The sequence below is a fragment of the Chelonoidis abingdonii genome, chromosome 5, assembly GCF_003597395.2.
Source record: "Chelonoidis abingdonii isolate Lonesome George chromosome 5, CheloAbing_2.0, whole genome shotgun sequence".
NCBI lineage: Eukaryota > Metazoa > Chordata > Testudines > Testudinidae > Chelonoidis > Chelonoidis abingdonii.
In genome coordinates, this window is record NC_133773.1 from 38,398,216 (window position 1) to 38,410,632 (window position 12,417).

At 40.5% G+C, this 12,417-nt stretch overlaps 1 protein-coding gene across 2 annotated transcripts in view; it reads left to right on the forward strand.

The window, feature by feature from the left end:
* The window catches only part of UGT8 (UDP glycosyltransferase 8), a 71,142-nt gene extending 67,175 nt beyond the window's left edge, over positions 1–3,967 (forward strand). For both annotated transcript variants that reach the window (XM_032781311.2, XM_032781312.2), the window contains exon 6: positions 1,695–3,967. In XM_032781311.2, coding sequence (XP_032637202.1) covers positions 1,695–2,058 — 364 coding nt within the window. In that variant the 3' untranslated portion in view covers positions 2,059–3,967. The remainder of the gene's footprint in view (positions 1–1,694) is intronic.
* Positions 3,968–12,417: the final 8,450 nt, after the last annotated feature.

Below are 12,417 nucleotides of genomic sequence, written 5' to 3' on the forward strand. Positions count from 1 at the left end.
GGGAGGAGTACAGAAACAGGTTTAAAGAGCCCTTTATATCAATATAAAGGGCCTCGTTGTGTGGACGGGTGCAGGGTTAAATCGGTTTAATGCTGCTAAATTCGGTTTAAAATGCGTAGTGTAGACCAGGCCACTGACCGATTCAGAGTTACTGTCAGCCAGGGGAATGGGAATATCACCAGTTCATATCTACGATGATTTATCAAAAATGCAGAATCTATGAAAGGGCCCTGATGGCATCCCAAACAAACAGGAAGGCAGAGGTATTCTTTTCCAGATTTTAGAGACCTTTATATCTGGGGGTTCCACCAAGCATATGGCTTCTGTTCTGTCTCCATCTGCAGGGTAGAAGAAGTTACATCCACTCCGGGCTTGCAGAAAAGAACCTGGAAAACTCACATTAACTGATAATAAATCACTATAAGCTGTTAGCAACCTGTGGTGAACAAAAGCATGTTGGTTTTATAGTGTGAGAGATTTCACTTAGTCTTGTTATAGTGACAAACTCACGCTGTCATCAAGACTACTGCCGTTGGTGACAGCTCACATTCTCAGGGAGTGTGCCTGTGTTCACACTGTAGCTAATGTAAGAAAATCAACTGCTAAACCGAGTGATTAGAGTATTGCTAAACGCTACCTGTTGTCCTATGGTACTTAAGAGGAGGAATATTCATGTATTAGATCCTTATTCCAAATGCATGTTATCGTTTGTAGCACATAGACTATTCCTAAATTAAATAGGTTGATCTTCTAGCTAGTTGTCTAGTGCATTACACTGTAGGAGCTTTGGACACAATTTATCGAGCTGATAGAGACAGTGTCTGTGAGTGACACTTCCGTTGTCTTAGGGCAGGACAATGCTGTGAGTAAATAAAATAGTCAGTAGAAGTAGGGTATTAATGAAGGAAAAAATACCTGCATAGGAAATTGCAAAGGAAATCTCATGAATCCCAGTTCCATCAGCCTTCCACTGTACACTTATCTGATTTGAGGAGGGGAGGTCCCCATTAGTAATCTGTTTGTCCTGAAATAAAGGGAAAAGGGAATCCCCATGATCAGGGAATTCTGATACTAAAAAATAAATTAAAAAAATGCATCCCAAACATGAAAGCTCTAGTGTCAAACAATATAAAAATCTGTTCAGACCATGTTAGAGACAGGGCATATCACTTTATTCTACATCTCTCTAATAACTGGCAACATTATTTTCCATATTTCTTTGGACAGGAATATAAATGAACAATATATTGGACAGAGTATGTGTCTATTTTAGTGGGAGGGGGAAATGTCTCTAATTTGTTTTGTTTATTTTTCAGTGTGAATAAAATTCTCCCCATACAGAAGGCCAACAGAAGGGCAATGCATCACTAAAGTCCCATTTAAACCCTTCTGCTGTTTCTCTGCATGGGTGAATTTTACGTCATATTAACATATGTACAGATATAAATGTAGGTACAACTATTGTCAGTGTTTATTTTTCTCTGAATACTTTTACTATTGCATTGAAGAGGACTCACCTGTCCTATAGTGCGTCTCAAACACCTGCCAGCTGCTGTTCTTTGTCATTTTCCTACCAAAATACCCCAACTCAGTATGGAGAAATTGAAGTACATCTGTCTGTTCACGTGGACACTTGTCATTTGAGAGCAAGATAATATTTTTAATTTGTCACATTGTTTTTTTCTTTCCCACAGCTACAGGCAACGGGCCCAAAAGCTGTCTGAAATTCACAAGGACCAACCTGGACATCCTGTTAATCGGACAGTGTACTGGATTAATTACATCCTCCGACACAATGGAGCACAACATCTACGTGCTGCTGTTTACACCATCTCTTTTTATCAGTATTTCTTAATGGATATTGCCTTTGTTGTACTACTTGGTGCTGCCTTATTTTACTACATTTTGACCAGGATAGCAAAGTTTATCCACAAACAAAGCAAACATCTTTGGTCAAGTGATGAACATAGCACCATTAATGGACATTACCACAACGGGATACCAAATGGCAAATACAGAAGAAATGGTCACATTAAACATGAAAAGAAGGTGAAATGAGCCAACTACCCCATGTGCAGTAATGAATCAGATCAATAATTGAATTTTATTGCTGTAACTTAGTCTAACAACTACTTAAAGTAAAACATCAGTAAACACTTCTAACACTCCCCTACAGTATGTATTCTTATATGATGAGATTCTACAGAACTAAGAAATATCTTTAAAAAACACTACCAAAAACGCAACCTAAAATGCAAAATGTATTTTATTCTTAATACTGATGCAGAGAGGTTATTTTGACACTGAAGTTTTTAGAAGCCTTAATTCTCTGAAGTAATTCAATGACCATATTTATGATTTCCCAGTTTTTAAACCTGAATGTGTGTCTCCCAGATAAGGAAAGGTTTCCTTTTACTTGCAAAGATTTTCTTATTTTTATTTTAAATATATATCTAGCCCTCTTTTAGCTGAGAGAATTTTAGAGCTAGATCTGTGTTGTATTTGTTAAAGGTTTGACATGTTGCCTAAGAATGATGTTTCAATAAAGTCATCTTTCCCAGTGTTTGACACGCAGCAATTAAGTTGCAGATTGAGAATGCAGCCATAAAAAATAACTTTCTCAAAACTGAACATTGAAGAAAAATGGTAAAAATATGTACTGCTTTTCCCCTTGATAGGCTACATAACTCTTCTGTTCTTTGCCATTACTTTAGAGAAAGGGATTTTGATTAATCTAGGATAAGTTGTAAATGTTATATTTATGTATGTTTTATTTCTATTTTATTTTATGGGGCTTTATTTGCCTTTCCTTACATAAAGAATTTCTTCCACTGGAAGAAATGTAGGGGAGTTTTAATTAAATGAATAAAATGGCTCTGTGGGTAGTATGCATAATTAAGAAAAAAAATTTTTGGCCCTGAGCTCAGTGCAGAAGGTTTGCCATGGCCCTTGAGCAGTGCAGAATCAAACCACTATTTGGGGTTTGTTTAAGAAATGTTGAATATCTTTCCTAATAATAATTATTATATTAAGTTTTTTTTTCTAAATCACAGTGTTGTAGATGTTCTCTTTCAACAGTTCTATCTGGAAAAAATATTAACTTATGTTGGTATGGACCACACAGTCCCTGACATAGTTGCCAACACTAAAGTCTCTGAACATGGGATGGGTTCTCTGGGTTGGTAACCAATGCATGTTTAGAGGTTTTATGTCATATGTGACATTAAACCTTCCAAACCAAACACAGTTCATAGAGATTATCTCTTCTGCTTTCCACTATGGCGCCATCCCTCAACAATCTCTGTCAATCACTGTAGCTGACATGCAACTTTTCTGGGTTTGAATGGAGAGTGGGGATGCAAGGCACTGGTCATAAAATCAGAGCTGTCTTGCTGAACCAAAGTTGGCAACTATGTCTTATTTCCATGTCATTCTGTGTACTTGGAATTTGCATTACACATGTTGTGAGTGTATGCATTGTTTATTTATAGTTTGAAGTCCCACGAATGACAGAGGAAGGAAAGAAGCCCATTTATCTTGTGTTGTTCACTAACATGGGAAGAGTTGTGAAAGTGACAGAATGCTGAGATCATCTTCATACACAGTGACATTATATTTCATTATCATTCCATCAGGAGCCTCTCTTCTGTAGCAATAAATAACATTACAAATATGTTTCTAATATATGGTACAGACATTTGTACTGCTTTCTGAATACTTGAAGAAAAGGATGTTATAAATAAGCCGATTAGATATATCTTTTTACAATCTTATCAGTACATGGCAACTAAAGGAACACACTGAGGCGATGAGTGGTGGGATGGTAACAGGATTTTGAGTGTATGACTGAGTTGCTTTTACTGTTTTTGGTATAGTGAAGGTACAAAAGCACTGACCAGATGATTAAGCATAATTTAATCTCCACTGTGATAAAACTTATGCAATAAACATGGATTTAATAGAGAAATACTGTTGTTGGAAATACATTTTTATTCAGATGATTCTTATTTGTCTGGTTTTGTGTATATGTATTAACTCATACAATGTGTGTATGTATAACTGTATACAGGCAAGACTCATCTTACGCGGGGGTTCTGTTCTGCGGTTAGTGTGTAAAGCAAAACCCATGTATAGTGAAACACTCATTGAGTTGAATGGCGGGCGGAATTGCCCGCACTACAGCTGCAGTTTTTATGTTGTTGTTGTTCTTTTTTTCCCTTGTTTTTGCTGACTGTGCAAAGCTGAATTCGCGCATGTTAAATGTGCCTAAGATGCGACTTGCCTGTATATATATATATATTAAAATACATATATACTGCACTGGTCATTATGTACACTTAAGGGCATGGTATGTATGTGAAACTCCAAACGTAAATATATTTTGTGAGCATTATTCTGTTCCTCATAGTAAAAAGCCCATTACTGGCAAAGATTATAGCATTGATTTCAACTGAATCCCCAGCCAGATTAAAAATGCAGTAGTCTAAGAATTTCCAACATTTATACTGAACTCTCCAATAATATACAGTTTTCAAGAGCTTTTTTAGTGAAGCAAATTTTATTAGTAAACAACTTGGTTTTATTTGGCCATCTATAGGGGAGAAGAAACAAAAAAGAGTGATAATATATTAAATCAGATATTGGATTTCTAAAAAATGAAGTTTTCATATAGCAACACATTTCATTTCAGTATTGTAGTGTAGACATTCATTTATTAGACATTCAGTGACTTTTATACTAAACCACTGCCTATGTGTTCCTTTGAATTAGTCTTTTGCACTCAGTAGGACTGACTATGTTAAATTATAAAATTTAAAAAGATATAGGGGAAAATATCACATTGGTTTTACAGAGGTGTTTATTAAAATGTAGAGCTCTGACTAGCTAAAAAGTGTTTCAGTGTGGAGTCTACATTTGGTCTGAGGATGAAGGTATCCTTTATTTCCTCATACACCCCTCTTCCCCCATTACAAGCTTTCCTGTCAGACAAACTCTTAGTGGTTGATCACATCAGTTGTACTATTCTTCCACAAAGCAGCTCTGGCAATGGTAACAGTGTGAAACTGGCATGAGTCTAATCAGTTCTCTTCTCAGCTTTTGCTGGCACTGGGTAGTAAAAGGGGTCTGGCCCTCCATGGCCTTGCATATTGTGTAGTATTTACAGCTATACAAAGTGAGTATAAAGTAGGTTTAAACCACTACAATCTATGTAATTGAGGATATTTTTTATTTGCATCTCTTTATATTCACTTTGCATAGGTGTTAATAATTACATGAGCTCTAAGGGTGTGAACAATCAGGACCAAACTCATTACGCAGTAATAGCATGGCATTATCTAGAGGGAAGTTGAGAAAAGAGACAAATGTCTATATATAATGAAGGATATATAGGGGATGCAGAAGTTGGAAGCTTTTAGAAGAAAGGGGAGGAGGGAAATCTCAAAAAGGAAGCAGAGAGATTGAAAGACAAATAAATGGCTAATTATTCAATCCATGGTTAGAAACTGTATTTGAGTTTCTTTTGGCTGCCATCCTAACTAGTGGTGATATTTGCGTAGGCAAAAGAAATTGGGAAATAAAATCTCTTTCCAAAGTGTTTGATTGCCTCCTGCCATAAGTTGGCAGTATATGTGGGGAGGAGATCCTGCAGGCAAAAAATAAAGAAATACCACCAGGCTTTGCGAACAGGGGGCTGCTAACAGGGAGTTTCGCAAGGGAGTTCTCCAGGTGAAGGAGGAGGAAATACAGCATCTGTGGGGTAAGTGACTGTCTGCAGTGCGTGTGTTTGTGTTTGGGGGTTACTTGCTGTGTGCTGAGCTTGTGTTTGTCAGTCTGTTGTTTGTTTTTGTTGTTTGAAGGACCGTGTGCTGTAGCTGGCAGTTGGAGGCTGAGCGACAAAGGAAGGTTTGAAAGCTAGAAGCCTCTGGTAATTGGCTGAGCCTTAACCAGTGGGTGGGGCATTCACTCAGGCCAGGGCTTTATAAAGCTGCTCACAAGCGACCAGGGGGCTGCTAACAGGGAGTTTCGCAAGGGAGTTCTTCAGGTGAAGGAGGAGCAAATACAGCATCTGTGGGGTAAGTGACTGCAGTGTTTGTGTTTGGGGGTTACTTGCTGTGTGCTGAGCTTGTGTTTGTCAGTCTGTTTGTTTGTTTTTGTTGTTTGAAGGACCGTGTGCTGTAGCTGGCAGTTGGAAGCTGAGCGACAAAGGAAGGTTTGAAAGCTAGAAGCCTTTGGTAATTGGCTGAGCCTTAACCAGTGGGTGGGGCATTCACTCAGGCCAGGGCTTTATAAAGCCACGCACAAGCAACCAGGGGGCTGCTAACAGGGAGTTTCGCAAGGGAGTTTGGAAGGGGAGAAGGGAGGGAGAGGGGGTCCCTTGTTGGTCCTATCTGTGACCCGTTAGTCCCTTGAAAACCTATAAACCAAACTACATCCAAAACCTTTCTCTTTAAAGCAGAGCAGAGCGGACAGGGAGCTGCAGACAGGGGAGTTTGAGAGGGAGTTTGACAGAGGGAGGCTTACAATGGTTAGGAAGACCCGCAACACCTGTGGCAGCACTGCTTCTGTCTCCCTCGATGGTTAGGAAGACCTGCACACAACCTGTGCAGCACTGCTTCTGTCTCCTCCACCCTGCACCTGTAGCCAGACAGGAGCACCAGAGCATGGATGCTTCTACCCAGATTCTGGTGTTGGTTTTGCAAAGACTGTAACTTGCAATTTCCACTTACTGATATCCAGGCTGGGGGGGGGGAGGCATCCAATGTGAAAAGGTGCCTACTGGTGGAATCGCCTCTCAGGCAGCAGGTGGAGAGCTACAGGAGGAGGTGGCTAGGTTGAGGAGCATCCGTATCCACAAGAGCAATTCCTGGACAGTGTCATGTGGAGACAGCTGAGGTAGCTGTCCCAGTTCACAGGACTGCTGACACACCACTGGTGGAGGAGAGATGGCTCAGGGTGGACACTGGCAGCTGGTTACTTCTGGCAGCGGCAGTGCTCCACCCTGCTGCGCGAACCCTCCCGCCGTGGTAATAGGTAACCGTTTATGCTCTTCTTGAGGGACAGGAGAGAAGAATCACCCCCTACAGTAAAGAAGGAGAAGCCTCATACCCTAAGGCTGGGAGGTCTGCTGCCACCTACTGAAAATAGGAACGTAGGGTAGGTGTGGTCGGAGACTCTGCTGAGGGGGACGGAGGCGCCATCTGTCGCCCTGACATTTCATCTCGGGAGGTATGCTGCCTGCCACGGGCCCATATCCGAAATGTTACAGAGCATGTTCGAGGATTATCCGCCTTCTGACTACTACCCACCATGCTACTCATCCATGTGGCACAAATGATACTGCGAGGTGTGACGCTGAGCGGATCAAGAGTGACTACAGGGCTCTGGAGTACGGTGAAGGAGTTTGAGCAGGTGGTATTCTCTTCGATTCTTCTGTCAAAGGTAGGGGCCCCGGGCAGAGACAGATGCATCATGGAGGAGTGAATGCCTGGCTGCGAAGATGGTGTCGCCAGGGGCTTTGGCTTCTTTGGACATAGGATGCTATTGAGGAAGGACTGCTAGGCAGAGATGGTGGTCACCTTTCGAGGAGGGGAAAGACCCTATTTGCACACAGACTGGCTAACCTAGTGAGGAGGGCTTTAAACTAGGTTCGACACTGGGGACAGGTGAGCAAAGCCCCACAGGTAAGTGGGGAACATGAAGACCTGGGAGATGGGTCAGAACAAAGAGGGATCGTGGGCTATAATGGCAGAGAGAAAGGAGGGTCAGGGCAAAACTGGGAGGCAAGATCAAACCAGTATCTTAGATGCCTATATACAATGAGAAGTATGGGTAATAAGCAGGAAGAACTGGAAGTGCTAATAAATAAATACAACTATGACATTGTTGGCATCACTGAAACTTGGTGGGATAATACACATGATTGGAATGTTGGTGTGGATGGGTATAGTTTTGCTCAGGAAGGATAGACAGGGAAAAAGGGAGGAGGTGTTGCCTTATATATTAAAAATGTACACACTTGGACTGAGGTGGAGATGGACATAGGAGACGGAAGGTTGAGAGTCTCTGGGTTAGGATAAAGGGGTAAAAAAACAAGGGTGAATGTCGTGCTAGGAGTCCTGTACTACAGGCCACCTAACCAGCGTGGAAGAGAGTGGAGTGAGGCTTTTTTTAAACAACTAACAAAATCATCCAAAGCCAAGATTTGGTGGTGATGGGGGACTTCAACTATCCAGATATATGTTGGAAAATAACACACCGCGGGCACAGACTATCCAATAAGTTCCTGGACTGCATTGCAGACAACTTTTTATTTCAGAAGGTTGAAAAAGCTTACTGGGGGGAAGCTGTTCTAGAGACTTGATTTAACAAAATAGGGAGGAACTCGTTGAGAATTTGAAAGTAGAAGGAAGCTTGGGTTGAAAGTGATCATGAAATCATAGAGTTTGCAATTCTAAGGCAAGGTAGAAGAGGAGTACAGCAAAATAGAGACAATGGATTTTCAGGAAGGCGAGATTTTGGTAAGCTCAGAGAGCTGATAGGTAAGGTCCATGGAATCAAGACTGAGGGGAAAAACAACTGAGGAGAGTTGGCAGTTTTTCAAGGGACACTATTAAGGCCCAAAAGCAAGCTATTCCGATGGGTAGGAAAGATAGAAAATGTGGCAAAAGACCACCTTGGCTTAACCACGAGATCTTGCATGACCTACAAAATAAAAAAGGAGTCATATAAAAAATGGAACTAGGTCAGATTACAAAGGATGAATATAGCAAACATAGGAACAACACGGAGGATGCAGGGGCAAGATTAGAACGGCCAAAGGCCACAAAAATGAGCTCCAAACTAGCTATGCGGAATAAAGGGAACAAGAGAATTTTTATCAATACATTAGAAGCAAGAGGAAGACCAAGACAGGTAGGCCCCCATGCTCAGTGAGGAGGGAGAAACAGTAACAGGAAACTTGGAAATGGCAAGAGATGCTTAATGACATCTTTGTTTTAGGTCTTCACTGAGAAGTCTGAAGAATGTCTAACATAGTGAATGCTTATGGAAGGAGGGTATAGGATTAGAAGATAAATAAAAAAGAGCAGCAAGTTAAGCATCACTTAGAAAAGTTAGAATGCCTGCAGTCAGGAACCAGGGGCCTGATGAAAATGCAATCCCTAGAACTCAAGAGTTAATAGAGGCGGTATCTGAGCCTCTAGCTATTATTCTTGGAAGTCGATGGGAGACAGGAGAGATTCCAGAAGACTGGAAAAGGGCAAATATAGGTGCCCCATCTATAAAAAGGGAAATAAAGAACAAAACCAGAGCAGGAATACTACAGACTCAGTTAGTTTAACTTCTGTGCCAGGAAGAGAATGGAGCAAGTAATAAAAGAAATCATCTGCAAATACTTGGAAGGCTGGTAAGGTAGATAGGAGAATAGCCAGCATGGATTTGTAAAGAACAAATCGTGTCAAATCAATCTGATAGCTTTCTTTGATAGGATAACGAGTCTTGTGGATAAGGGAGAAGCAGTGGGATGTGGTATACCTAGACTTTAGTAAGGCATTTGATACGGTCTTGCATGATATCCTTATCGATAAAACTAGGCAAAATACAATTTAGATGGGGCTACTATTAGCGTGGGTGCATAACTGGCTGATAACCGTACTCAGAGAGTAGTTATTAATGGCTTCCCAATCTGCTGAAAGTATAACAAGTGGGGTTCCGCAGGGGTCTGTTTTGGGACCGGCTCTGTTTCAAAGTATCTTCATCAACGACTTAGATGTTGGCATAGAAAGTACACTTATTAAGTTTGCAGACGATACAAAACTGGGATCTAGGATGCAACTGCTTTGGAGGACAGGTCAAAAATCAAAATGATCTGGACAAATTGGAGAAATGGTCTGAGGTAAAACCGGATGAAGTTCAATAAAGACACATGCAAAGTTGCTCCACTAGGAAGGAACAAATCAGTTTCACACATACAGAATGGAAGAGAGTGCTCTAGGAAGGAGATGGCAGAAAGAGAATCTAGGGTCATGTGGACCAACAAAGCTAAATATGATCAACAGTGTGGAATACTGTTTGCAAAAAAAGCAAACGTGATTCTTGGATGCATTAACAGGTGTGTTGTAAACCAAGACACGAGAAGTCATTCTTCGCTCTACTCTGCCCTGGTTAGGCCTCAGCTGGATGTATTGTGCTGTCGCAAGTTCTGGTACCATGCATTTCAAGAAAGATGTGGAGAAAATGTGGCGAGTAGGTCCAGAGAAGAGCAATCGAAGAATTTATTAAGGTCTCAGAGAAGATGACCTATGAAGGAAGGGCTGAAAGAATTGGTTTATTTAGTTTGGAAAAGAGACTGAGAGGGGACATTGACTAGCAGTTTCTCAGGTATCTAAAAGGGTGTCATCAGGAGAAGGGTGAAAACTTGTTCACCTTAGCCTCTAATGGTAGAACAAGAAGCAATGGTCTTAAACTGCAGGAAGGGAGATTTAGGTTGGACATTAGGAAAAAGTTCCTAACTGTCAGGGTGGTTGGACACTGGAATAAATTGCCTAGGGAGGTTGTGGAATCTCCATCTCTGGAGATATTTTAAGAGTAGGTTAGATAAATGTCTATCAGGGATGGTGTAGACAGTATTTGGTCCTGCCATGAGGGCAGAGGACTGGACTCGATGACCTCTCGAGGTCCCTTCCAGTCCTAGAGTCTATGAATCTATGAAAAAAATAATGAAGAACAGGAACTGACATACTGCCATCTGTAAAGTTTGCTCCTTACTCCCTCTTCCCACTCCTTGAGAGAATATGAAGCTATAACATACTTGAGAGGTTCTGAGGATGTCAGAAAAAAGTGCAGATCCTCCAAGAGTGAGTTCAGCCATGAAACTGCTGTGATGTGCTTCCCCTGATTATTTCTGATATGTACTTTGTTTATGTGCAAGCAACTCTCATTAACTTCTGTAGTGATAACACACATGTTTTAAAGGGCAGATTTTGGTCATTAGGTTAAGTGGTCTCAACCACCATATATGTCACAGCTGAGTTGAGGGGGCTCAGTACTTGCCATATACAGAGGGTGCACTTGAAAATTCACTTTAGTTTTAGAGGTATGCCTGGTATCAGCAGTATTCTCAATTTTAAATGCAGAGTATATGTATGCTGAACTTAAAATATCAATGAAGTATATAATGTACCGTAAGAAATGCATGTTGTGCCTGTTCTTAATTAAAATGGCAGTTTCACATTGGCTTTCACAGAGGATGGGGAGGGTAGCTCCTCTGACATTTGAGCACTTTCTAAATACTTGTATAGAGGAAAAGGTACTTGCACTCTTTGGCCAAGGTGGGACACCCAATACAAATTCTCCATTGGTAGAATTAAGAACAGTCATCGTAGGCACTGTGACAGCAGCACATGGTATTTACATGGGTTGGGATTTTCAAGGAAGACTAAGAGAATTAGTTATCCAAATCCTACTGAAATGGGATTTGAGCAACCAGTTCTTAGGTGCCTTAGAAAATCCCAGCAATATTTGGTTTTACATAAAAAATAACAGTCAAAGGCTAAATTTCTTGCCTAAAATGTGGCTGTTTGATCAATTAAAAAATAAACCTGTAAGTGATTTTCTTTCCAGTAAGATCTCCCATAGAAGTAGCTTTTGGAAGATGGATATTAAAATATATTAACTTTAGGAAATAGAAAATAATTGTACTGCCAATTCCCCCCCCACACAAAATTGATTTTACAAATTAAAAATGCACCATATTGTTCCTATCTTATCTATTCATGACATTTTTTGACATTCAAGTTATAAGGAATTGGAGTTCCTTGAACTATTGTCTATTTGTTTTTCTCATTTGAGTTTATAAACAAGTGAAAGGTATTTATTATTAGTCAAATCTGCACATCTAAAATGAGGAGAACATTAAAATGGGTAAGTAAGTACGTGTACCCAGATTTGGTAGATATGCTGAGTACCCACCATTCAATATATACAGTGGCCTCACTTTTTTGACAGTTTTCAAATACTATAGATTGTTATGATATTCTCTTTCCTTAACAAGGAGAATACATCTGAAACTGGTAATACCTCCAGAACAGGCATGAACTTTTCAAGTGTACCCACTGTATACAGCAAGTAATACACACACTCAGAACCTTCTAGGAAGTGTTCAGTACCTCGAAGGATTGGGCATTCCTGCCCCAATCCTACAATTGCATCTACCTGTTTAGAGTCCCACTGACTACATTAGGGTTTCGTCCTCAAATCCTCCATTGATTTCCTGGGTGTTGGAAGGCACATAAATCAGAGCCAAATTTGGTCTAATGTATTCAGTAATAGTACAGATGAAATGTCAGTCACAATGCAACTGTATAAACTGAAGATCATTTCCTAATGCCAAATCCTGGTCACTGATTTCAGTGGGAA